The sequence below is a fragment of the Vitis vinifera genome, chromosome 7 (genome assembly GCF_030704535.1).
Source record: "Vitis vinifera cultivar Pinot Noir 40024 chromosome 7, ASM3070453v1".
NCBI lineage: Eukaryota > Viridiplantae > Streptophyta > Magnoliopsida > Vitales > Vitaceae > Vitis > Vitis vinifera.
In genome coordinates this window covers 26,400,329-26,428,327 of record NC_081811.1, presented here as the reverse complement: position 1 = coordinate 26,428,327, position 27,999 = coordinate 26,400,329, and the positions used below count along the sequence as shown (strand labels likewise).

General features: G+C 35.7%; 1 protein-coding gene across 1 annotated transcript; it reads right to left on the bottom strand.

Moving 5' to 3' along the window:
* LOC100264606 (suppressor of RPS4-RLD 1) lies at positions 1-27,997 on the bottom strand. The gene is made up of 23 exons (XM_002279254.4): positions 27,629-27,997; positions 27,415-27,524; positions 24,378-25,123; positions 24,095-24,139; positions 23,766-23,867; positions 23,602-23,682; positions 23,047-23,113; positions 22,391-22,491; positions 22,162-22,269; positions 20,800-20,870; positions 20,596-20,652; positions 19,841-19,949; positions 19,610-19,690; positions 8,901-8,987; positions 6,677-6,871; positions 5,982-6,307; positions 4,301-4,387; positions 4,128-4,227; positions 2,077-2,168; positions 1,949-1,987; positions 1,736-1,826; positions 683-783; positions 1-603 (listed from the first exon to the last, which is right to left on the bottom strand). Exons 1-23 carry the CDS (start codon positions 27,748-27,750, stop codon positions 315-317), a joined length of 3,207 nt encoding a protein of 1,068 aa, XP_002279290.1. The 5' UTR covers positions 27,751-27,997; the 3' UTR covers positions 1-314.
* Between the last annotated feature and the right edge of the window lie 2 nt (positions 27,998-27,999).

Sequence of the window (27,999 nt, the reverse complement as noted above, 5' to 3'; positions counted from 1 at the left end):
TAGACGAAAAGCATTTTTATGAGAATTAATCCCAAAAACAAGTTCATAATAGCAATAATAATAAACAACAAAATACAGCTTTAATTATAAATTTTACAAGAATCTCAACCATCTGAGTGGTTCTGTTCATGACTAGAAAGTTCTAAGAGGGAATTCTCAAACAACACGAAAAACAAATGGAAAATTCATTTTCATGGGATTTTCAAACGCCTCACCTTTATATATTCACCTTTGCTTTACCACGGTAGATCTGACAAATTCAAAAGACCTAGTAATGGAGTTAAATTCTACCTCTTTAGGAGGCCAAGGGGAGATCAGTCGTCATAAGAGCTCAGAGCAGCAACAACAGACCCAGTTGTCGAAAAAGTTGACGCCACGTCCGGATACTCTTTCCAAGACGTTGTGACCTTGAGGGACGGATACAGCCAACTCTTCACAGAATCCAAAAAGGAGTCTGGCTCCAAGTTCAGAATGGCCTCCCAATCCACCTGAAAATCTTTGGGGATGCTTCCAGTGAACTCCATGTTAGCAGCAAGAAACAAACCCAGCAAAACTACAAACCCAACTGCAGCAGTGCCTCTTGACAGTGGCATGAAATTGTACCTGAAAAGTAATTCAGTTTCTTTTACATAAACAAACCGCATAAATTGTCTAAAACCATCTGTGTGCATTGGCATCTTACCAGTAATATGTCATCCTCAAAATTGCATCTCTCACATTTTCAAGCATGTCAAAATTAGTCGAACCATAAGTTTTTTCCCCACAATACGCATTGCACAGGGCCTGCAAATCCATAATTGAGTAGAGTCAGATATTATGGCAGGATCAAAATCTTTTAATTTCAATATCAGTGCTAGGCCCAAAAAAGTGAGTGTATTTCAATCTCAGCAAAGTCTGCATGATGAGTCTATCAGAGAACATTTTAGAATTGGCACACATTGAAGGAAAATATGTCCAAACATATGGGATACCAATGGCCTTGTGGGTGACTGGCATCCAACTGCCTCCCGATGGCAGAGAATTTACGATTGAGACCTGAATCTACCATGGCTAAACTTCAGAAAATGCCAAGAAAAACAGAGGTAGTGCCAGTCATTAAAATATAAACTCCATCTTATTGTAATTGTGACTTTATCCTGAGATAAATGCAAACTCATGCAGCTGAATTCCTAAGTTACAAGCGAACGTTTAGTGCCTCAAAGTTGGCACTGTTACCAGTTATGATGTTATAGGGCACCACACCCCAAGATGCAATTGAAAACTCTGTCCAGTATGGCTGAAACACATGCAACATGAAAATCATGGTGCTTGAAGGATTAATTCTAAACCTGACAATAATGGAGAAATATAGGAAATGATCTATTTCCATCCTAAGTATTGAATGCTCCACTCGGTTTGATGGATTAAGCTAAACAAATTCTAAAAACTACAGCATGATAACTCTTTGAAAGATAAAGAAACCCAAGCACATGGCCTTATCCAGATGTCATTTTAAACTTTGAACCATGCTTCTTGTGGGAACACTGTTTGCATAATGTCACGCATTATTGTGCTAGTGGGAATCACATAGCATGGGCAAAACTGTTTGCATAATGTCACATTACTGTGCTAGTGGGAATCATATAGCAGTCTGAATTTGAGCTGCAATTTGAAACATGAGCAAAACAGGCACCACATTCAATGCCTGAAAGAAACAGGAAAGGATTTGGCTCAAGTTAAGGCTAGAAGAACATACATCCCATGCCACTGCCATTTCTGTGTCAAAATCATCCCATCTAGAAGGTGTGCACGGTGTTCTAATTGCAAAGTCAAATCCATGTTCGCCCCTGGAAGAGATACACTCAGCAAAGAAATACGCAGTAAAACATGAATAAAACAAAAGAAACAAAAATTAAAACAAAAAAATAAAAGAAGAAATAAGTCTTGAACTTAATCAGTTATGAATTACATTTTCAATAGGGTGATCCTTGTTCCCTCAAGCCGTTTCCTGAAACAAGCATAATAACAATAAGATATTAGGTCATGACAAGAAATAGACGCCTAAAATATTACATCTTCCTTGATAAGCCTAGTTACCCCTCAATTGCTGTACTATTGCACCAAGTAGCCAACCAGAAATCCTCACCAACAATTTTGTAAAGATCAGAGCAGGATTCTGCATGCATAATCTGCACATTGTGTTTAAATTAGCTATTAAAACTACCCTTCCTTTTTAATAAAAGTATGAGACATGATGATAGGAATCAAAGAGATATAAAATCAACAGAACCAGAAAAGTAGATAAAAACTAGCAAATATGCTTTGAAGAAAAGAGCATTTCACACAAACAATTGTTCTGAAACAAAAATCACTAATTTTAAAGTGTGATTGGGGGGTTCAGAGGAGAAGAAGAACAAAGAGGCTTGCATAGTTGCATTACCTCCCAGTAATGCAGTGGTACCCCATCTGGTAAATAGTCTGTATTTGATTCCCCTAATTTTGGCACTTTAGAACTAGGGACCTAGCTAATGGAGCGTAACAAAAATCATGACACCTTGCCATAATTGTTCTTCTATTTCACCACAAATGGACTCTCTTAGCCATTCCATCAAATCCAGGTCAACTAATATCCTTCCTCCCAAGGTGTGTGGTTGGTTGGACAGGTCACTGATAAAATCTATTTGTCATGCCCATACCTCATTGCAACCTGAATTTAAGATGCCAGAAACCTAGTTTTCCAGGTTGGTGGTGGTCAGATAGGATTTTGGACTAACAATTTAGATTCAGCTGGAGCAAAAGAGGGGCACCAGAAAATATATATTATACCAACCTCTTTTCCTTTCTTTCTTGAAATGTGAGTTTCTTTTGATCAACTAGACCCATTTGTCATGTCCAGACCTGATTGCAACCCTGAATTTCGTATACCAAGGATCCAATTTTCCAGGTGATTGGTTGAGCAGGAAAGGATTTTGGAGCAATAATTCACATTCAGCTGCCACAAGAGGGGAGCACAGGACAACAATGCATGTCTAATTATGCAATCTACTGCCAAAGGAAGATCCAAACAGGTTGACAAAATAACTTCCCATGGAATATCCAAGTCCCTAGAGCCTACAAATGTTAACCCTGCCAATAACCATAAGCACACTCTTTTTGAACTTAACTTGTAGGCCTAGGGCAAGTTGGCAATATCTTAACAGGTATCTCACATGTTGCAACTGGGGATCAGATGTGTCAGAATAATAATCAAAGAATCATCTCCAAACTAGAGGTCAGAAATATCTAGATCAAACTGCCACCAAAAGGGTGAATGAAAGCGTAAGAGCAAAACCACTGTGCTGGGGCGAGAGAAGATGTTATTTTTGTGTCTCTGCTGTTGTATTAAGGTGGACAGACAGTTCCTTCACCTTCTCTCCCCACCCTTCTCTCTTAATAAAATCTATCCTTTGAAGTCAGGAGAATCACTTCACCATTTCTAAATTCCGTGAACCAAGTCACTTCCAAAAATTTCAGACAAATAGTTAAGTTCAATAATGCTTTGGCATCTCCAATACACATTCAACAATTTCATTCTTTATTCTTGACATAAAACTTGTGTGTCTCATTTAGTGCAGTGAAGTTATGACACAGAAAGTAGTATATTGAAGATGCAACCTTTAATTTATTAGAATTAAAGGATTAAATGGATGAAAAATCCCAAATTTGTAAATCTAACCCCTTTCATGTTTGAACTTGAAAAATAACCCATCTTTGACATAAATGACATTCAATATTTAGATTATTTACATATATGTTTTAAAAGAGAAGGTTATTTTGACAAGAAAAAAATAAGGGTATTTTTGTCAAAAATATGTATTTTTTAGACTTACAAAATGTGGAGGGTTAGATTTCCAAATAGGGAATTATTTCACCCCTTTTAATCAAATAACCCAATTTATTAACATTTTCATGACATATTTGAATAGTATTCGACTAGAACTTCTTGTTCCACTCTTTAATTTCCTAGTTAACCACATACAAGAAACAAGATCTTGACAATCTTCTATATAAATTTGATTAAATGGGAAAATAGTGGATGAACACAGGATAAAGCCCCAGAGCAGTGTTTTTACAATGGAAGATACGGAACAAACTAATAAAAAACTCACTTCTTGTAGTTTCCCATCTTCAGATAGATACATGATGTCATCCGCCTTGTTGTGCACATACCTTTTCTCCTTCATGACAGTCTTGGCAACATCTAATGTTCTGCAAGATTAGCAAATAATCAGCATCTATTAAAAAAACATTGTTCTTAAATGGAATAAGAACAACCTTTTACCTCTGGTAATTTGGAAAATAGCGAACAACTTTTGCTTGTCCAAGAATAAGTGGTGTGTGAGACCCAAATCCAGAGTTGAATTCTTCACTGAATTGCAGAGCACCCAACCAGAATAAGTAACTCTTTAATCATTCAAACAAAGAAGAGTGAACTGTGAAACTATGAGAATCAATGAAATTCATCCACACATTGTTAACCAAACTCACATTCTATGGATCAAAATGGACCAATGAATGAAAATGTCTCCTAATGTTGGAAAATGAATATGATTAAGCCATGCCAGTTTCTGAATATTGTGGCACTGTGCCTAACCTAAACTCAACCCCTGTTTTGAGCTCATAGCTGCGGTTCAAATGAACTGAGTGTTAGACTTAGGCAACCCCAAACAAAGTATGTGTTGTTCAAATTATATATATTGATTTAGTAGATACACTTGTGTTCTATTTATATAATCCTATAATCTATTTTCTATATATATTTCCAAGTGTAATTTCATCTGAAATGTGGATCTACAATCACATGCCATGTGACCATCATGAACAGCAGGATCAGTTATATATGGATGCATTCTCAAAGGTCACATTATTTGTTGTTCCACTGCTATTACACTGCCCCAGTGCCACTCACTGCCAATGCTAATGCCTACTGTTGTGTCAATGGATCTTTCAGACACCTAGTAGTTCTAGTGCCTACACCATGGACCATCTTCCACTGCTCCTACTAGGTATTCTAAGGAAGCATCTTCAACTATCTTGTTGCAGCTATAATATCAGTATCTCTTCCAGGGATGCCAAGTTTGCAAGGAGGCATCTATCGTTGACCCACTTACTACTGCTTCTACTTGGCCACTTCTCCACCAAGAATGTTGCTACTCTATCAAGGCTACCACAACTCTTACCAGTTTGGCAACACAAAGAGGAGATACCTCTAACATAGTACTACCAACCCCTGCAACTATGTTGTCAGTGACCAATGCGGAATTGTTGATAAGAGAGCCATGTTTGCTTGTGTTGAATGCCCACAAGTATAACATGAAATGATGAGCAATTGGAGGTCAGTTCCCCAACTTCACTCATTAGTTTTACTAGTGAATCATGAGCATTAACAACTATGGTCTAAAGCGAAACTCAAGAGCCCACCTAGGCTAAGTGCACCTTGGTGTTAGGCTTTGACCTACCCAACCTAAAATATGTCTAATGATTTGTGGATCTTGATTTGATAGCTAGAGTTAAAAGCATGCTAATGAAGATTGGCCCTGGCACTATAGCTTGTCAAGTTTTGAGATGAACTAATCTAACATAATGGTAAAGAAGTTGATTTCGAGTGTTACTTGGACCACAAGCCTGAGCAGGTTTTGGACCAATGGTAAATAATTGTCATCTCTAGAAGAAAGAAACACATTTTTCATTTATTCTTGGGACAGGAAGAAAAAAGTTGCCTCTCTTAGGACATGGACTTCTATAAGGAACCACGATTAAGAAGAAATGATACATTATAGATAATGTAGAACAAGGTTAGCGGAACTCTATAAATGCTAACCTCACAACAAAACAACAAATGAGCAAAAGATGCAGTGCTTTTTTTTTTTTCCCCTTTTTTTAATAGGCAAAAGATGCAATGCTTATACACAACAAATAAGAGATACTAACAAAAAGACCATCTGATCACAAAGATACATTACCTCAACTTATTAACCCACACAACTGGGTCACAAGGTTCAGAGATCTGTCTCCATTTCACAGCCAAGGAATAAACGTCATGCCATGACATCATAGGACGGCCTGATGATCTATCTTCTGTAATACTATATGAAGTTGATGTTTCTGAGGAGCTACTTGTACTACAGCCAGCACCACCTCTATTCAGACTGGGCGTATTGATTTTTTCCTTTCTCCGGGCTTTCTTTCCATGTTTTGATGTGTTTCTATTCCGTTCAACTTGCAAAGAACGCCAAGCCTTTGAGACCTTTTGTGCAATCTCAATAGCAGCTAATCCCGCCATACGATGCTGGGACATGTTCAATTTTGGAAGATAAATAATACATACAGAAATTCACCAAAGGTACAGCACAGATAATGGAGCTTCCATGAACAACAACAAGAATCATTGGAGCATGGATTGCTTATGTTAATAGCCAAAGGCAGTATTCTGATTACCAATACTTAGATTCTAAACATGCTTCTTTGCCCTTATTTTAATATTTGAAAGAAAATATGTTTGGTTACAATAAGCCCTCAAATGAAAGAACAAATATGCACACACATATATATATCACAAGAAGGAAATCAGAAAGTGAAAAAGCAGACACAAAAAACAAGCCATAACAAGAAATAGAGATTAACTTGTCCATCAGAATAGTGCATGAATTACAATCACCTGGCGCCTATTGGGTAAGAAGCCTGGACAATTATATTGTATCTTCTTGCCAATAGAATCTGCAGCATGCAGAAGAGCAGCCTTCTGCTTTGTAACAGCAAAATCTTGCTTTCTATGCTTATTCTTTTTCAGGGAAGGTTGCCTGAAAACATTTTCACTTACATGCTTGGGGTGCAATCTTTTGCACCAGTATTCCTGAAAACCACAATAGAGAACATAAAATTCGTGTGAATAAAGAAAAGAATATGTTTATTATAGGAGCAATTGTCTATCAAGCATTTTTGCATTCTCTAAAACTGTGTATATTTAATTAGTTTGGCGTATGAACAGACGATTAAATCTCAATTAACATACGAGTGAAGTGATGTACAAGCTAAAAGGTCAACTCCTATGTTCCTACTTATTTGCATTCATATGAGAAAGTACTTGTTGGTGGTACTCGGCTTGTTACTATACCCTGATAGTCACCGCATTACCTTTTAAACTTTAGACCATAATAAAGGAATTGCACCCTCTAGAAATTGAAAATTATTAGTGAAAGTAAAGCCATATATGAAAGGACACATTCAACTCCTATGATATCTTTCTTATCATTGATAAATAATTCTTTCCATTGAAGAATATAAGGATGCAGAGAAAAGGATAAGCTACCTTTCACAAACAAAAGGATCTGATCAAACGTAGGGAAACTAAGCATGGGACAAGGAAAATTATGAAGTGCAACAACCCAAAACCGCAAAAGAAACAGATAGACACCAAAAAGAGCACAGACGAAGGAGGTAGAAACTCCACTACAAAACTATCTAACAGAAAGGTTCCAGACTTGGCAAGAAGGTTTAGTAATTGGTACACTAAGCATGAAATCCAAGAGTGGAAGCACCCCAAAACTCCAGTTAAATCTATGATTTGACATGACCAAACATTCATGATCCTCACTTTTTAGACACCCAAGAAATGACCATAGCATAATCACCATCCACTGAAAAGATTGACAGTCCAAAGAGTTAGCCAGACAAACACTCTGATGTAGTGTCAATCTCTGCCTCAACAGTTACATAGACCCCAGCTGGTTAGGAGAAAGCTCTCAACATGCTACCATCATGATCTCCCTCCGATCACTGCCCCAAACCCTAGATGTTCCCCATCACCCAATAAGCTCCCATCCAAGTTTAATTTGAGGACACCTGATGGATGGGATCCACTCAGCTTGTATCTCCACCATACTCCTGGAAAAACAAACAGAGCCTCCAATCTAATTGGATGAAGATTAAATGAATATTAAAAAGAGAATTTGTAATGAAGCCTAAAGCAAACAAAGAAAATGGTTGCCAGAAAGCCACCGCTGACTTCCATCTATCCTCCAAATTCTGGTGTTCCTTTCAAGCCCTATCACCTTTAATTGAAGTGAGGCAAACAAGTGATCATGGCACTCTACCTCTTGAAAGTCCTCCAAAACCCCAAAAGGCAATAATCAAACATATCAACTACATTCCTAGGAGCCCAGTCAATCACTGCAAGCTCAAAACCCTATGCCAAAGCCCTAAAGAGACCAGGCAACAAAAAATGGATGATCCACTGACTTACTACAGTCCAGGCACATAACACAACAATTAGAGTTGAGGGTCTAGCCAGGTCTCCTCAACTGCAACTTCACACTGTCTACAGTATGTTGTTGGAAATTGTACATGCAATGTGCATAAACAATTTTTCTTCCTACAGAAACTAAGTTCAAGATCGAGAAGTTTTTCCTCAAAGCCATACACCACATAAACCAGTCCTAAAAATGTTGTCTTGAACCTGAACATAAAATCATATATCCAATGAACAGAGTTATGCATAATAGTTTGACCCAATTTTGCGGGGATTCAATTTGTCTCAACTTTAAATATAAAGGAAAGGAAATCCAGAAGCTTTAAAATCAATGCAAGCAGATATTCAAGGTTTCCTTCCAGAGGACTTGAGAGAACTGCCTTCAGGAATCTATTCCCCAAAACATGTTCATAATAGTGTAGGACATAAACAACATATGGAGCCAGTAAGCCCAAAATAAACTTCTCATAACAAAACTGAAACATAACATGAAGCACGATATTGCATGTTTCAAAGGCTAACTTTTGGGAAAACCAGAGACAGAGCTAAGTTTTTATTCATGAATTGGTGCAGAAAGCAGCAGAAAAATAATAACAAAGAAATAGAAATTGAATTATCAACAACTAGACATTACCTTAAATAGGGGATTAATATCCCTATCAATATCAAACCAGCAAAACTCAACATTCATCTTTGAAGCAGCATATAAAGCAAGTTCTTTCTGCAGAAAAAGGTATGATATAAGTAAAAATCGATCATTTGAGACCAAAGAGAACATAAATTAGGCAAAGAGTAAATTTTCAATCCTATAATTGGTGAAGAGTAAAGATTTGGTTGACCATAAATTAGGCAAGATTGATATTATTTTGTTCAATTGGTTAAGTATAAATTTTAGAAACCAAAGAGAACAAGCCAGGAAGTGTCCTAAAGTTTTACTGATAAAAAATGTTCCCATGTATGTATAAATATAGATATATAGATATATAATCCATGATAATTTAGGTATGTGATATTTTAGACATACAGACATGAATACATACATGCACTTAAAAGAACATATACATTAAAAAAAAGGCATATCTATATCTAAATAAGAAGTACAAACTTGGTGCTTCTATAGTGCCTACATACTAAACCATCTCCATATGCATTTGCCCATATGTAAGATATTTATGGCATGTGTACATATAACTCAAGACTCACCCATCATATGCCAAATTTGTCACTCTTGTTCTGATCTAGTTACAAGGTCAGCATGTTCCATCCTGACCAGAAAACAGTCCAAATTTGGTTGTTACAGGCCAGGGCTCTATTTCCTAATCTAAATAACATCCCACTGAACAGACAAATTTTTATTTTCAACCCTTTATTGGTTGGGCTGGGAGAGATGGACCTCTAAGCCTGCTGGAATATCAAGAAGTTTGCTGCATGTGTTGGTAGATAGAGAAATAACAATTTTATTCATGCAAACTCATTTGTGGCAGGTAAGAGGGTAGAACAGGAACCTGCTAGTTCTGAGAAAAAACCTGAGTCGGCTACCATGATCAGCCAGTTCCAGGTACAATTTTCTGGTGGTGCTGGTCTGGGGATAAGCAGCCTCAAGTTGATCATAGAGCAAATACAAACACCCTATTGGACAATCAATTTTCCTAAAAAAATCAGTAGTTAGAATTTGGGCCCACAGTATATGCCATGCTCTCTAACACCTTTCACGTATTGCCCCCGACCCACACATGGAGAAACAAACAGATTCGTAGCCAAATGAATCACAACAACCTTTTTGGACTTACATATGAGCTCAATAAATTGGGAAAATAAACATACAGTGCAATTTGAACTCATGAGCCTCCACCAATCCAGACCCTAATATTTCAACAATTAATTTTCCTAAAAACTTAAGTTATTGGATTTAGGCCACAATCACCCTCCTCTACATGTGACGAGGCACAAACTGCATTACTATTATTATTTTTTTTAATACGTAAAAAAAGATATGCATAAATCAATAATAGAAAAAGGAATACCAGAGTACACAAGACATATACAAAGAGCACCAAAAGGAAGGCCTCGAAAAAGTACACAAAAAACCCCCAAGACACTCAAAAAGACTCAACCCACTCTACAAAATCAAACAAAGGCATCGGACCTTCTCTTATATACAAGATAACCCAAGGAGAAAGATTACAAAAGAACGAATGTTTTTTAACTTTTGATCATTTTGTTCTTTGTCTCAAAAGCTCTTTGATTACTTTCCCTCCAAATTGTCCAAAATATGCAAAGGAAAGCAACTTTCCACACCTTTTTCCTTTTGATCCATACAAAGGAATCATGCCAACTTAAAAGGGTATCTTTGACTGAAGAAGAGATCACCCAATCTACATTGTAGCGAAGAATATGATCAATGGACTTCCCCTCCCATTTACACATAAAGCATCTATTCACTAGTGATTGCCCTTTCTTTTGGAGATTGTCTAAAGTCAACACTTTTCCTAACTTGCTTCCCACACAAAAAAGCTCACCTTAGACAGGACTCATGGGTTCCAAATAATGTTCTTTGGGAAAATGACCGTCTTCACCACCTCCAAGGCTGCACAGAAAGATTTAACTGAAAACAGTCTTTTTTTACTTTTTTTTAAAATCACCTTGTCATTAACATCTCTTCTAATTATCCTTGCTTGCAACAAGGAAAAAAAAATCTCAACCTCTTCAATCTCCCAACAATTAACATGCCCACAGAGACCAAAGTTCCCACAAATTCGCCACCCAAACTTCCTTTAACAAAGTCAAAGCATACAAAAAAGGGAATGAGTTACAAAGGGGCTCCTCCGTACACCATCTATCCATCCAAAACTTAACTCTTCTACCATTACCAATTTCCAACAAGGTTTTACTAAAGAAGAGATTTAATTCCTTCCTTATAGCTTTCTAAACACCAACCCTATAACTACCTCTCACTCCACAAGGGTGCCAACCTGCTCCTTCCCTCTCATACTTCTCCTCTATAATTTGTTTCTATGAAACTTCTTCTTTAGAAACATACCTCCAACTCTACTTTCCAAGGAGGGCTTGAACCAACAAAGAGAGACTTCTAATACCCAAACACCCCTTTCTTTTATCCATACAAACAGTAGACCAACTAACCAATTGAGGTTTCTTTTCCAAATTCCCACCTCCCCAAAGAAAGTCTCTTTGAATCTTTTCTAACCTCACTCTTACCTTTTTAGGTATAACAAACAAGGACATGAAGTAGATTGACAAGATCAACAAAGTACTTCTAATCAAAGGAAGCCCCTCCTTCTTTGAGATGTATTGTCTTTTCTACATCAAAAGTCTTCTACGAAAGTTCTCCTCCACTTCGTCCCATATTGCTTCAAATTTGCACCCAAAGGCAACCCTAGGTAAAAAGAAGGAATTTTCCCCACCTTGCAACCCAAACTACATTAATGGCAAACAAATCACATTTTTGATAAATAAATTGATATGGGAAGGACTTAAACACGAGACCTTCAATTGACCTAACCAATTTTCCTAAAAGTTTAAGCTAATAGGATTTGAGCTCACAATGTATATCATACTTTCCAATACATCCAACACCATCTCACTTGGAACCAAAGAAAACACCAAAGGGACACATGCGTGCACAAAGAAGAAAAGAAAGTGAAAAAGAAAGAAGAAGGGAAATGTCCCTAAGGCCTAACTCATATGAGAAGAAATTGAGGTGTGGATGGTGAAGTTCTATAGTTTGAGTCCACAAGCCCAAACCCTAAGAGAGAGAGAGCGAGAGAGAAGAAGAAGAAGAGGAAGAAGAAGAAAAGGTCACCTATCAGGTAAAGAAGGATGTGGGGAAATACAAATCAAAATAACATCCACAAAACAGAAGAGCCATATTTGTTAATTTAAGGTGGGAATTTACTAGCTTTCCCTAATGCATTAACACCTAGGTTCCCATTTCTGCATTAGCAAAAAATATGAGTAGCATTATGGAGGAGTGCCTCCACCAATTTCTCAAGGATACTCTTCTTGCCATTCAACACCCCAAGTATTTACTATCTTCACTATACTTTCTATAATGTTTGTTTTTGGTTCTGGTCCATCAAGGTGGATAGTAGAGAAATATAACTTTAAAAACAAAGAAACAAATACTTAATAATATTAAAAATGCATTGCAACAAAACCATTTTTTTTATTTTTTATTTGTGCATAATGGAGATGTTTTTCTCCACCATACTTACTACTTTCTTCCATGACAATTTCGATAATTTGTACAGTAATAACTCTAACCAATTCAAGCTGGAGAGCCTTATTACGTTGTGTAGACATATGCCAAACTCAATAGTCATATGCATGTTTGTGCAAGATGATGCAAATAAATCACTTAGAATGCTTTGTAAGCATATTGCCAAACCATCAATCTGATAGACTAGGGCAAACATTCAATCTGTGGAAGAATGAAATTACGAAAGTCATGATTTTGTAATTGAGGAAAGAATTAGGCAATCCTGTAATCAAAGGGATCTAATGTAATTAAGTTAGGAAAGTTCCTAATTTTGGTGTTATGAATTTTTTTTATATATATGTAAGTTTATGTATAGGTTAAAAATCAAGGAAAAGAATTTGATATCTTGTATCTCTTTCATTTCTTTTTTTCTACATGGTATTAAAGCATTAGGCTCTTAAATTTGGAAAAAAAGTGATTTTTTTTCGGCTTTCATTGTCGAGTTGAAGATCATAGTCAACCTTCACTGTCGACCCTAAGGTTTCCCTCTCATTTGAGTCACGCCATTGTTGTAAACCTTGTTCTGACGCTGTAAACCCACATCGCGAACTCAGCAACCAAAGACCTCAATCATCGTCCTCACATTGATGTCCTTGTGAACTCATCCCAAAACCATGATTGCACCCTCTGCTTTGTACCAGTATAGATCTTCCTTCTTGCAAGCCTTGTGTTATTTGCAAATGGACTCAATAGTACTCATACAAGCCCTAGCTACCTCGACTTTGCTTGTCTTCTTCGGCATCGTTGATCTTTCTCTCACATGATTTGAGTCTCTGACGGTGACGACAATCCTTCTTGCTCTGTCGGAAGCAATAAAGGATTGTGTCTTGCATTAGTTCTCTACAACTTCCCTTCACGGTCAACAAAATCACGAGCTTTGAAGTTTCGATCACCACAAGCCATGTCGACAGCTAAGTTCCCATACTCTGCATATTTTCTATTTTTTATTTTTGGTTGGTCTAATCCTTTCTGCCTTTAATCTTAGCCCTTTTTATAATTCTTTAAAAAAAAAAAAAAAAAAAAAAAGTCGAAGGTATCAAAAACTACCGTTGTCACTGCTCATTATGAGGGAGTGATAACCAGTCACAACATAAGAGAATTACAGAATGTTCAAACAACATACAGACTTAATGGGAATAATTGCTTAAAATGATCACAACTTGTTCATACCTTTCTAAAAGAAAAAGGGAAACTCGGTCATCTTCTGGGAATTAGACTAAGGAAATGAGACCCGCGATTTGATGCATGGGATGAGCAAAACTCAATGATTATGGCATGGTTGTGGAACTCAATGACACTTGAAATCAGTGATACATGTATATTTCTGACAACTGCTAAAGACATTTGGAATGCACTTCACAGGATAGACTCGAAAGCTCTAGATGCAACCCAAGTGTATGAAATAAAAGTTAAGATTGGAGCAACAAAACAGGGAAACAAGGCAATCAAGGAGTATGCCAATATGTTGAAAAATCTATGGTAAGAACTTGATTACTATCAATGCATTGAGACAAAATGTCTTAAGGATGCAACAATCTTGAAGAATTATATAAAAAAAGAATTATACAAAGCTCTAGAGTCGGGCTCTTCAGTTTTATTTCCGATGAACATTTGGAAATCATGTGTGCAGTCAAAAGTAGCTCTTCAGTTTTAGTTCTGATGAAGAACATTTGGAAATCATGTGTGAAGTCAAAAGTAAGTTTCTTCGCTTGGGAGACATCTTGGGGCAAAGTTCTAACCTTCAACCAAGTTAAAAAGAGAGGTCAGGTCTTAGCAAATAGATGTTATTTTTGTCAAGCAGAAAAGAAATCCATTGACCATCTTCTTCTTCACTATGGGAAGATAAGGGCTTTGTGGGAGATGTTTTTCACTCTTTTTGGAGTGTCTTGGGTGTTTCTATCTTCGGTTAAGGAAACCCTATTGGGTTGGAACGGATTCTTTATGGGAAAAAGGCATAAGATAGTTTGGAAAGCGGGTCCCCTTTGCATTTTTTGGACAATTTGGAAGACAAGGAATAGGATTTCCTTTGAAGATGAGGTGTTATCTAGCCAAAGGCTGAAAACTTCTTTTCTTAACTTTGACAGGAGACTAAACTGTTTATAAAATATGGTCCTTCGACCTTTTTGGAGTTTATTGATTGGGTGGGTTCCCATTAAGGGAAGTGCTGTTTTTTTTTAATATCATTGTGGACAGTTTTTTGTTTCTCCTGTTAGGGAGTGAGTATTTCCCTTTCTATCTTGTACATTTTGAGTCACTATTTTACCATCTCCCCGTAATATAATACTTTCCTTATAAAAAAAAAATTATATAAAAAAAAGATCAAATATACGATTTCTTAGTTGGTCTCAATGTTGAGTTTGACCAAGTTAGAGTTCAAATACTTAGCAAAAAGCTTCCAACTTTGAAAAAGACTATCTCTATTATCCGAGCAAAAGAAAGCAAGAAAAATGTCATACTTGAACCTCATAATATAGAAGGCTCATCTATGGTTGCTAACAAGGGCAATGATTAGATGGCTAGCACTACTGATAACAAAAGGAGTGATCGGTCAAGGGATTCAAACTGTGATAATAGGGATAACTTATGGTGCACTTCTTGTCAAAACACTAGACATACACGGGAGAAATGTTGGAAACTCCATGGTAAGCCAACCACATCTAACAAAGAGTGGGGTTACAATAGACGACAATGGAGAGATAATGAGCAAGCACACTTGTCTCTTGTTCAACCAATTGAAGAAAAATCCTTGGAACAAGGCAGAATCAATTAAGAGGAGATTGAAAAACTGGGAGCTTTGTTGGGAACTCTTGAGAAACCTTTAGGTACCTGCTCATTAGCACTTTTAGGTAAGTTTCCTATATCCATTAGATTAAAGTCTTAGATGAAACCTTTGTCTATTCTTAGGTTATAAATTCAAGTGTCACAAATCACATGACTCATTCATCACATCAAATTAACAACTATAACCCTTGTCCAAGCAATAGGAAAATAGCCACAGCGAATGGTTCATTAACCACTAAGGCAAGTGTAGGAGATCTCCAAATTGATCTTACACTCACACTTAGAAATGTGTTTCATGTTCCAAAGTTGTCCACTAATCTTGTCTCTATATAAAAGCTTACACAAGATTTGGGTTGTAATATGACTTTTTACAATGTTTTAAAAACCAAACCACGCCGGTGGATCCGACTGCCAATCGGCGATCAAACCGATCTGGTCAACCCTATTAAACTGTTTGGCTATTGAACCATCTACAAACCAACGGAACCAATGAACTAGACGATTCTCCATGAACTGAACGGTTTGTTGATTATTATTATTATTATTATTATCAATCCAAAATGACGTCATTTTAATGCATTTTGCATTGAAACAACGTCATTTCCTCTGGGTATAAATGTTCCACTTTCAACCCCTAACTCCCATCTACCCTCCCTCTCACGACCAGCCTAGCCACTCCTCTCCTCTTCAACACCAGCAGGCTTCCTCAGTAGTCCACCCCCCCCCCCCCCCCCTTTCTCCAGCACGACAGCACCTCCAACCAGCACAATAGGCTCATGTTGGCGCTGACATCGACAACTCCACCGATAACAAGTGCTCTCCGGCCTCCCTCGTTCAATATTTAATTATTTATCATTAATCCGTTTGATTTATTTAATTATTTCATTTGATATTTGTTATTTTGTATCATTTTTAATTTCTAATTTTTTAAATTTTGATTTTCAAATATGTGATTTTATATTTATGATTTTAATTTTTAAATTTTTGAATTTTGATTTGAATCATTTTATTCATTTAAAAATAAATTTCTTATCTTAAAATAAATTTTTGATTTAAAAGAAGTTTTTGACTTAAAAATAAATTTTAAAATTTTTTATTTTAGGATAAATATATGATTTTCAAATAAATTTTTTATTATCAAATATATTTTTTATTTAAAAAAAAAATCTGATTCTTTAAATTTCTAATATTTTGAATTCCTAATTTCAATTATCAATTATGAATTATCATATAAATTTTGTTGCATAAAATATTTGATAGAAAGTTTGTAATTTGAAATGGAAAGTCTGTAATCACTTATCAGTATTGTAAATCTTAGATTTTTAATGAATGAAGCTTAGCTAGAAGTTTTTTAATTTATAATAAGTATCAATGCAATTGTTGATAATATTTTTGAATATTGATTAAAATTGTTAGTTTTTTTTTTTTTTTTAACAATTTGATAGAAAAATGGAATCAAACTTAACTCCAACCTCTACTCCAAATTCAACCGCAAATTCACAATGAATTAGAGGTAAGACTGACCCTGCATAAAAGCATGTTTTTGAATAAAGATATGCTAATGAAAGGAAAGCTCTCATTTGTTTGTATTGCAAAAAAGTTACAAAGTGGGGGAATTCATAGGATGAAACAACACCTTGCTGGAGTGAAAGAAGATATTGAACCATGTAAATCGATTCCTTCTGATGATAGATTTCAGATGGAAAATTCTTTGCAGAAGTTTGTGAAATAGAAAAAAAAAAAAAAAAACAGCTCAAGAAGCTTATAAATATGAACATCTATATGATCCTAATGTGTCACACTCTAAGGGGGATGTGCCGAAATATGAAGAGGTTCAAGAAATGCAAAATCTTGTAACAAAAAATAGTGGAAAAACAAAAATTAAGTGTTTGGACCACGGTTCAAATCCTAGTAGCAACATGTTTGGATTTATGATTTTTAAATATCATTGTGAAAATGAATCCCACATTGAAAACGGGGAACAAAATATAGCTATATCTAAGGAGGGAGTGCTCCTCTATCGGTCACATGTGAAGAATGGGCTAGGCAGCCCCATATTGGGCTGCTTGGCTCACATTGCTATGTTCCTGAAGTTTTGACATTGAAGGGAGTGCTAAGGTGACGCCGATTTTTCAGCGATATTCCCAAAATATTGAGAAAATACCATAATATCACCGATAAATTGGCAAAAAATGGGTAGAAAAATCAGACTCTGGATATTTCATCCCATATAACATGTCGGGACTGCCCAATACTCAATATTTTGGCGAAATATCAGTGACATTGCAATATTTTCGTCCTTGATTTCAAGCAAGTATATCCAAACTAGGAATGGAAAACATCTATTCACCAACTTGAGAGGGAGTGTGGAAAAGTGAAATTAAGAAAGTCGTGATTTTTAATTGAGGAGAGAATTAGGCCATTCCATAATAAAAAGGATCTAATATAATTTAGTTCCAGTTCCTAATTTTGATGGTAGGAATTTTTGTATATATATACATATATATGTGAGCCTCTATACAGACTAAAAATCAAGGAAAAGAATTTTATACCTTGTATTCCTTCCACCTCTCTTCTTCTACACAACATAATACCAAAAGTAACCAGGTGAGGTTTGCTCAACTTGAGTTCAAGTTGGGGATATTTTCTTATATTCTATAGGAAAGGAATGTCATGCTCATGCAGACTTGAGGCTAACTTGTAGATAATGCTAGTTTTTGTGGATCAGGTCAAGTTTTGTCAGTGTTCAAAGCCATTGAACCATGAACAAGCTAGAAGAAACTTGAAAATTACAACTGGAAACGGATAGTAGACTTGACAAGGCATGGCATGGAAACTAGGGATTTGATGCAAACATTTGCATTACTATGACAATGGAATCAGATGCTAGCAATCAAGACCAGATAAAGGGAATGGCAAAAAGGGGAGCACAGCTAGCCCATCACTAAAACGATGGCTGCAAAAAAATTGGCAAGTCAAATTACATGAGACAGTTCAGTTTTAGAACTGGATTTTTTTTTCTTTTTATAGGCAAATTAATCATTTGTTTAGAGGCGTCTAACAGAAGGGGCTTTAAAATAGCAATTCTGTTTCAAAGGAAAATCACATTACATACAATTCCATCAAAAAAAGTTGACATCTATTTGAAATAAAATTTAGATAAAAATCCTGCTTATATTGCAAACGATTTTTATAAAACCCAGCCAAAGATTATGGGTGCGCCACTATTACTAAGCACAGCCATATTCTTCCAAGAAAGGCAAAACAAATTCACAATAATAGTGGCACAAATAAAGGCAAAAATGTAAATCGCAAGCAAGCAAGCAAAACAAGAGCAACATAAATCAAGAGGCCTAAAGAAAAATATCCAAATGAAGCCCTTTTAAGTGCAAGTTAATTTTGAAATAAAATTAATTTATCTAGAGTTCCATTTTAAGGTAAAAATAATATGAAATAATTTATCCATCATTCTTTTTCGATTTGAATTTTTTATTCATTTTTTTCTAATTACCATTTAATATTTTTCCAAAGAAACAAGTTCTCAAGTTTCATTCCATTATTTTTAGAAGCCAGTATTTGATCTCTCATCTTCCCAATTGGATAAATAGTCAACCAACACATTTTTACAATAATAGAAATTAACTTAGAATACTTAGATTTTAGGTGACTGCCTAAATGGCTTAGTGATTGGATCAGTCTTACTTGCAGAAAAATCACACATTGATGCTATTATTCAGGAACAACTCACAGTAGGAATGAATTCAATGTTAACCTATACATCATAAACTGTTATGTCCCAATCAAAAAAAAATTTAACCTTTGAGTGTGAATTTGTGTGACCATGCATTTCAATATAGACAAAGACACATAAACGTAGAGAATAAATATTAAACAATGTTAATACTGCTAAACAACCAATTATTTACTTGCATGTTGTCAAAAGATGACTTTTCCAGTTACCAATTGTTTGAGCAGAAATCTGAATTGATTTGGGAATCAAGGAAGATGATTAGTTTGAGGCATGCAATTTCGACTAAAAACATTGAGTCTAAGTATAAAAAAATTAATAAAAATAGCCCACCATGGCTTAAAAACGACATGCTTTGGAAAGAGACAATGACAAACGACATGATAGCTAAGGATTTAATGAGGGTTATGGCTCAAAATAGACTTGGATGGTAAAAAAGGATACATGTATCCAATCTCAAGTACTGAAAATAAAGGCCTTTTCTGAGTTGAGTAAGTTACTCATGTCTAACAAAATATATTCCATCTACAATTCAAACCTGATAGAAAGCCAGGCATTGGAGCACAAATTTTTCCATTGAGTCTAGTTCCAACGTCAAAGCCTTATCATAGTCCTTAATCTGATGCCAAAAAAAAAAAAAAGAAGAAGAAAAAAATCCATTTCAGAAAATGCAGGAAAAGGGCAATAAAAATGTTGCACCATATTTTAACCCAACCCTCCCCCACCCCTAAAAAATAGGAAAAATAAGAAAAAGAAAACTTCTCAATACCGCTTCTCCATATTCTCCAATAGCATGGTAGCAGGAAGCTCTTAGATACAAACACTCAATGTTTGAGTTCTCAATGCCTAACCCAATTGATAAATCCGTGATAGCTTTCCTGCCAAAAACTCAATTCAGGCAATTAAAAAGAAAAAAGAAAAAAGAAAAAACTCATTACTGGTGGAGAAATAACCTAATAAAGAAAAAAGAAATTCATTGAAGGTTAAAAATATGTTGACTTTGCACATACAAAGAGTAGATAGTGCATTTCTATGGGCCTTTGACGATTTCAATATGTCTAAAATGAGATTACTGATTTGTTTCCAGATTTTGTTCTCTTTTCATAACCTAGACCCAGGAATTGGGAAGTAGAAATTTTAGTTAAGAAGGATGCTTTCACACTTGAAGAACGGGTTAGCACCATGCCACCTTAAACTGAGTGTTGGCTTATTCCATTTGTATTTTTTCTCCCCTACTTCTTTTCCTAAAAGAACCTCCTTGCTGACTAGAAACTTAACACAAATAGCATGACCATCATTATTAACTTCAACAAACCCTTGACCAAGCCCTTCCCCACAAATACAGAAATGCTTCTCTATCTGCTTTGCGATACCATTTTAAACTCAAGGATTCTTCCAGTGGCCAATAACATAAATGGCTCACAAGGTAGCACAAAGATTTGATTGAGCAATTACTAGTTTGAACAAAATTATTTAAAAAAAAAAAAATCCTTATAATAAAATATCAAGTTGATAGAAAGTTACTTGTGTTCTCCCATGCCATGACGAAGTAGTCCACGCAGGTGATATGCTTTGGCAAACCTATTTTAGAAGGCAATAGAGAAAGCAATTATATCTTACATGGAAAGTTTTCGAAGTATGGAGTGTCACAGTTGCAACAGAGCACCATATATGCAGCACAAATTAAATTATATCATGAACGATATTGTATGAATCCACAGAATTTACCCCTCATCAATTTGTAATACTCGTTCAATGCATTCTAAAGCCTTTGTTGGATTTGCCAAATCTTGATAGAACTGTCACAAATTCAACACAAAGCACTTAAAAAAAACTAGTTGATACATAGAATTGATACTATAAATTGAATAATTCACACATTTCTCATAAAATTTTATAGTTTTTCAAAAGCTAATGCAATGCCTTCCCAATATTCTCTTGATGGAACTTCATCATGTGATATAAATGATGACAATGGTGACAATGATAACTATACTAAAAAAACAGGAAGCTCATTGACCATGCATCGGGAATAATCGAAAGATGAATGATGCGCATAATTAATTATATGGTGGTTCCAAACTTATAAATGATGGCTAGAATTAATCATAACACGGTTCCAAACCTTTAGTGATAACACATATTTACTAAGTCAAAAGTTTTTTGACGGGTAGCCTCAGATTTTACATCAGAACAGACCAAAAAAATCCAACAATCTGCAGCATATCAATGGCATTAACTGATGCAGTGGGGTCATGCATGTCACCCAAACAAACCACATACTGAGTGCATAAGGAAACAACCTGGTACAAATGGCCAATACCAGCACATCTAATGTTGCAATAGTAAAGGTGCATGTAACCCAAAAAATTCTCAACTGTGCTATGGCATTATGAGCGACCAAATTTGCCAATTTTTAAGCACTAACCAGCCTGATCCGCAATGTTGAGCAATAATATTGCCATATAAATAATAATAAATAAATAAAAACCCAATACTTGTAGTTCTTTATTGATAATTTAAATTCTACAAGACTTGATCAACTAGACAACTTCTAATACATATTCTGCAGTCCCATTCAATTCCAGGACCAGACCTGACAAATCTTAAGTGCCAATAGTCAAGAAGAGCCAAGGTTGACCTTGCAATTTATATAAGTAGCTCTTGAAGCAACTAAATGTCAAGCCCAGATAGTTCTTTATTGATAACTTAAATTCTACAAGACTTGATCAAATTGACAATTTGTAATGCATATTTTGCATTCCCATTCAATTCCAGGACCAGACCTGACAGGATCTTTAAGTGCCAATAGTCAAGAAGAGCCGAGGTTGACTTTGCAATTTGTATAAGTAGCCATTGAAGCAACTGAATGTCAACCCTGGATAGTTCAAGCTACAGAAACCAGTTGTTCCACCCCATATATGTTTAGTTAATTTGTTCCAAACAGTTTAATGAATCTTTTATTTGATCAGCACTGAATTTCCATTGATCAACCTCATAGTTCAGCATTGAAATTAGTGTATTTTTTCCATACAATGAATTTCAACTTCTTTCAATTTAAAAATCAATTGAGTAGTAGTTCATGGATACCTGAGTTAGATGAGCCCATCCCTCAAGGAAATTCTGATCAAGTTGAATTGATTTCATATGTGCCTCCTCAGCCCTTTTATATTCGCCAATTGAAGATAAAGCCAAACCCTATCAGATTCAAAATTTTCTAAATCAACAATTTATTAAAAAAAAAAATGCCTCAAAAAGAAATTTTGAAAACTTCTACTAGACTCCAGAATTAGTTAAGTTCCAGGTCTTGTGGACTCACCAAATATGTGTATGCTGACTTGTTCTCCTTATCAAGCTGCACACATGCAGAGAGGTCTTCAACAGCAGCATTAAAATCCTTGAACTTGAAATTAACAATTCCTGCATTAATTCGGATCCTAATGGTCACTCGTATTTCATAGAACAATCACTATATTTTTATTTGATACCCATAAGTTGACTGATATTTTAATATTACTAGATATTTATGAATTAGAATTGCAAGTTATCGGTGATGTCAAGGTGATGCAATTGCCTCAGCACCCTCCAATCACACTTTTTTTTTTATGATGTACTATAGAATAACTACATATTCAAGTTATTAACATTGCCTAACTTTTTAATTTCATTCACTGACACTACCAACAATTTCTAAAGGGTACCATCAACTGCAACTGTCTTTAGAGCCCTCAAGTCTGAAACTATAGGAATATGGTGATAATCATCAATAGTATTTCGAATAATTCTTTCCACTCAACAAAATTTCAAATTGCAACTATTACTTCATTACCTCTATCTAGGGTTACATCCTCCATCCATACGTATAAAATGAAATTAAATAGAAGAAGCCGGGTCATGAATTTAGGTATATACAAAACAAAGAAAAAAGAGTGTCCTAAAGAAGAATAACAAAAGAGAAGAGACTAAGAAAGCTACCCCTTTCATGCAGAATATCTGTGGAATTCGGCTCAAACTCTAATGCCTTGGTCAAATCTTCAATGGCCTGTTAACAAAAGAGAATCAAATATACAACACATGTAGGTAGGATGTGTGCACAATAACAAGCATCAATAACTTCAATAACTTCATGCATTGAGATATATATTAAATGGGAATTTCATAAGACTTGGATTTTAAAAAGTTTTAGGATAGATTTGATTCAATAGCACAAATATGCAAGTGTTGCAAGAATAGGTATAACATTAACCATGAGGAAGAAGGATCAAAACAACACCAATTTCAGCTCTGATCAGATATGCATCCTCTAACACATTCCTAATAATACTTCATAAATTTTGAAAATGTCCAATATTTACAGGCCAGTGTGTGTATAGTTAAATTTTGTCCCCATTGAAACTTGAACCTAGAACCTTCCACAAACCCTCCCAACTCTTTACCACTTGAGCCAAGCCTCAAGGGCCCAATGTTTACATATAATTGTAGCATACTCAACAACAATAAAATTAAAATTTTAGGAAAAACTGCTCTAACCTCAGATGATTCCCCTAAGGCAGCTCGGGCCTGGCCTCTCCGCTTCCATGCCTCACAAGCAGATGGGTTTGATTCAATAGCCTAAAACACAAAATATTAGAAATGACATTTAACTAGAAGTTGCAATATTTTCGACACTTGTTTGGATTGGGAGCTTTAAGTACCTTTGTAAAATCAGCAATGGCAGAACTTAGTTCACGTTGAAATGCATATGCAGTTCCTCTTCCCACTAGTGCCTCAGGATAAGTAGGATCCTCTTTCAGTATCTGCACATATAATATACAGAAAAGCCAATGTTTCATGAAACTTGGAAATAGGCCCATGACACTCACAACCCCTCAACCCCATCCCCACCCAAAAGAAACAGAAAGACAACAAAATAAAATAAATAATAGAATGTAACAAAATAATAATTAAAAAAAGAACCATGAAGACCAATCGTAAAGCACTAGAAGACCATGAGGATAACTAATAAGGTTGGAAGAAGTATAACCTGATCAAAAATGGATATGGCATTGGAATAATTTCCTTCATTTACCTGCAAATGAAGTAGATCATGATGTTGAAATATAATAATTCATTTAAGACATACAACAAAAAAAGAATAAACAATAATTGCAATCTATAGATATACATGAAGCCAAAAAAGAAGAATGCTCCCTTTCTGATGAAGTTCAATTAAAACTATATCATGACAAAACTTGAATATGAGAATCGCATATATGGATAATAATAAATCAGGGAAAAGCAATGCTGAGTGAAGAGTTGAAACATACTTGTGCTATTCCCCTTGATAATCGGAAATCTACACTTATTGACTTGGTCTTTGAAATCCTAGTAACACAGAACTTTTTATTCCTGTTGGCTTCATCGCCTAATTCACTGCGTATATCATATTTATTACTTGATTTTCGGCGAACCTCAGATATATCACTTGATTTGCTGTGAATCACAACAGATGATTTACTGCTTTGTTCAGATGTATCATTTAACTCGCTACATAACTCAGACTCATCACTTGATTTAACAAAGATGTCATAAGTTCCATTTGATTCACTATTCAATTTCTCATTCCCATTCACTGTATCTCTTAATTCATCATGGCCATCAGATGTATCAAAAGCTTTGCAGTGGATCTCAGATGTATCACTCGATTCACTGCATAATTCAGACTCATCATTCAATTTACTATCATTTTTATGAGTTGAATTTGGTTTGCAGTGGATCTCAGATGTATCACTCGATTCACTGCATAATTCAGACTCATCATTCAATTTACTATCATTTTTATGAGTTGAATTTGGTTTCTCATTGACATGAAGAGCTGATTCAGATACAGATATGGATGACTCAGGTGACTCCATGGCATGGTTTTCACAAGTGATTCTTCTGTTTTGTTTCAGAAGCTCTTCCAGCTCTAGAAATTGCTTCAAATCAGCAGATTGACGAACAGCATGGCCATACCCTTGCTCCCAAACCAGAAGAGCATCCTCTTTCTTTCCCAAAGCAGAAAGTGCATGACCTAGACCACATAAAGTACCAGAGTGAGTTATAAGAGAAAGCATAAGCCCCCACAAAGTAACTAATTCATTCTCTAGCTTAGCTGCAATTTTTTCTTCAACAAAGAAAGGGGGTTTCCTTATATGGAATCATAGAAAGAATCAGCCAAATGAAATAATGAAGAATTCATATTTTCACAGATTTACCTTGATCATTATAATAACCTTTATCAGTTGCATAAGCCACAGGAATAGATCTCATCTGACCAAATCATCCCACAACTGAAATCCTCACCACATTATACTTTTCTTGTTTAAGCAAGCAACATGCTTGCATAATCATGTCTCAATTTTCCCTTTTATATTTTTAATGTTTACTTTCCTCAGTAGAAGCACCTCATTTTTTTTGCAAATTTTCAGATTCTATCTTTTTCTGTTGGAATAGTATATCTACACTCAGCAGTATAATTTCAGCAAGTAACCATCTAAATTACAGAAAAATCAAGCCCTAATATTGTTTTTTTGTATGATGCACATCATGTTATCCATGGCAACTCTTCACCACTCTTGCTTACAGAATTAAGAAACCAAACAGCATCACCATCAAGAGAGAAATCATGTAAAAAGACGAGAGAGGATGAAAATAAATTAATGAGCAAAAAAATGCATAATAAACAATGATGGTAGAATCTTGGTCTTCAACCAAGAAGAAGCAAAAAAACTTTCTTATTCAGTGAACAAGAATTCAAAGCATCATGCAAAACAACCTCATGATGCAGATGAAGTTAACCAAAGTATTAAAGAAGCAGAACAACGTGCATGCAGACATGAAGCACCGTTGTATAAACTAGGGATCAGAACCATGATACAAGCGATAAGTTCCCAGCTGTTGTAAATTAGATTGATCAAGGATTAATTTCACAATACGTACATCAATTGAACAATTTATGAACAAAATGATGAGAGTCTAATCCAAAGTGTCGCTTTAGTAGATGCAAGATATGCCCAAATAATAGCTAGCTTCTGATATCCCTTTGAATATGTGCTAGTACCTGGTGACAATAAGGGGATACTTTATTTTGGAGGAGGAGGAGAGGAAAACTTTAAGGGTGAAATCCTTCTACAATTCCTTGTAATAAGAATCTGGTCCTGCTCCTTGCCAAAGAAATTTGGGGTACTTGTGCCCCTTTTGAGGACCTACTTTTTCACTTGGGAAGCGGTGTGGGGAAAGATGCTCACCATTGATGTACTTATCAAGTAGTCAATGATAAATAGATGACATCTTTGTAAAATCAATAAGAAATCCACAAATTCCATCCCTATTCATTGTGATAGAGCTCAAAAGTTTTGGGACACATCATTAGTAATTTTTCAGTTACAGTGGATTTTTCCAACTTCTGTGAAAGAGCTTCTTTTGGGCTAGAAGCTTGGATAAAAGGCAAAATAAGGTCCGAAGTGTGGCTCCCCTTTGCTTATTTTAGCGCTTGTGACAAGAGCCAAATAGAAGGATCTTCAACAACTCCCTGACCGAATGTTGTAGCAAATTCTTATTAAGTCTCTTTTGGAATGGTCTAAAGCCCCATTGGGGTGGGGAAACTGTTCTATGTTGGATTTGATCAATATCCTAAGTTATGAATACCAGAGCTTTTTGCTGTTTTGTCCTGGTGTTACCCTTTTATTTTTTTGTTTTAACGGTGCCTCTTGTATACACCTGTGTACATAGGGAGCACTCCCTTTGTTTGATGGCAATTTTTAATATTTTTTATATACCTATCAAAAAAAGGGCTGCACTAAACAATTTATATTTATTTTTAAACAAAAATACCTAGGTTTTTCTTCTTTTCTCTAAACCTCTGAAAACAATACACTTAAAGAAAGAAAATAACTTTTATTGTTGATCCCCCTAGCAGGAAACATAATTAATTTTCTATAATTTCACTTCATGTATTACTCCATCCGATCACTTTCTCCCGAACCTTTGCAGCATGAATAAAAAGTTCAACACCAAGAATAGGTTGAAAGTCCTAAATATCACCTATACTCAGCCAGTGATCCAAGCCCCAAGATATTTTTCTCCATAATTTTCTTAATCGTTATAATTAGGTTGAACAACTTACTCTACCATACTATACCACAACTAATTGAAAATGCAACTACTGAACTAATTAACAAAGTAGAAAATATCACAATTCCGCTAACATAGAACCCAAGACGAATGGCTCCCACTACCACCATTCAGATTCTAAAAACAAAGAAATCAAACCATGAGATACGAAAACACAGAGAAAAGCAGTAAAGATTTGAAGAGACAAACCTTTGAGGATGTATGCTTGAAGTAGCGTGGGTTCAAGCTGAAGCGCCTTGTCACAGTCCCTAATCACATGCTTGTGCAACTCCAATTTACTGTAACAGAAGGCTCTATTGCTGCAACCAAGAACACACACATTTGCAGTTGAGGATCAATCAAATCGCAGAAATTGAATATCAAATGCAGCCAGGATTAGAGAAATTGAGAAGTGAGCTCGCACCAGATGTCTTGGATGACGCATGACTGCGCAAGGAGAGAATCGAGAACACGAATGGCCTTGGACCAGTCGCGACAGCTGCAGAGCTTCGCAAGCTCCTGCCTCTCCGATATTGCAGACTCCATGGACCACGACCACGACTGAGCTCCTCTTGCACAGATCGGAACTCGTCAACGCCGTTCCTTCTCTCGCCGTTTTCTAATGAGAGAAAATCTTTGAAAGGGAGAAACGAAATGAGACTTGGAGGAAAAGGAAACGAAGCAGCTGGGCAAGTGTTGGAGCCACCGATAGGTGATGGTTAAATGGGTTCATCCCCTCCTCCTACACGTGTGACAAACTTGAACCGGTGACTCGGTGTAGTGTCTGAACTCTGA

Excerpts from the sequence above, each read along its gene's own strand:
- LOC100264606 (XM_002279254.4), bottom strand. The coding sequence starts at position 27,750 with ATGGAGTCTGCAATATCGGAGAGGCAGGAGCTTGCGAAGCTCTGCAGC. Across the intron at positions 27,525-27,628 it reads TGCGTCATCCAAGACATCTG|CAATAGAGCCTTCTGTTACA; the intron begins GTGCGAGCTCAC and ends TCTTGGTTGCAG. Across the intron at positions 6,308-6,676 it reads TCTTACCCAATAGGCGCCAG|CATCGTATGGCGGGATTAGC; the intron begins GTGATTGTAATT and ends AACATGTCCCAG.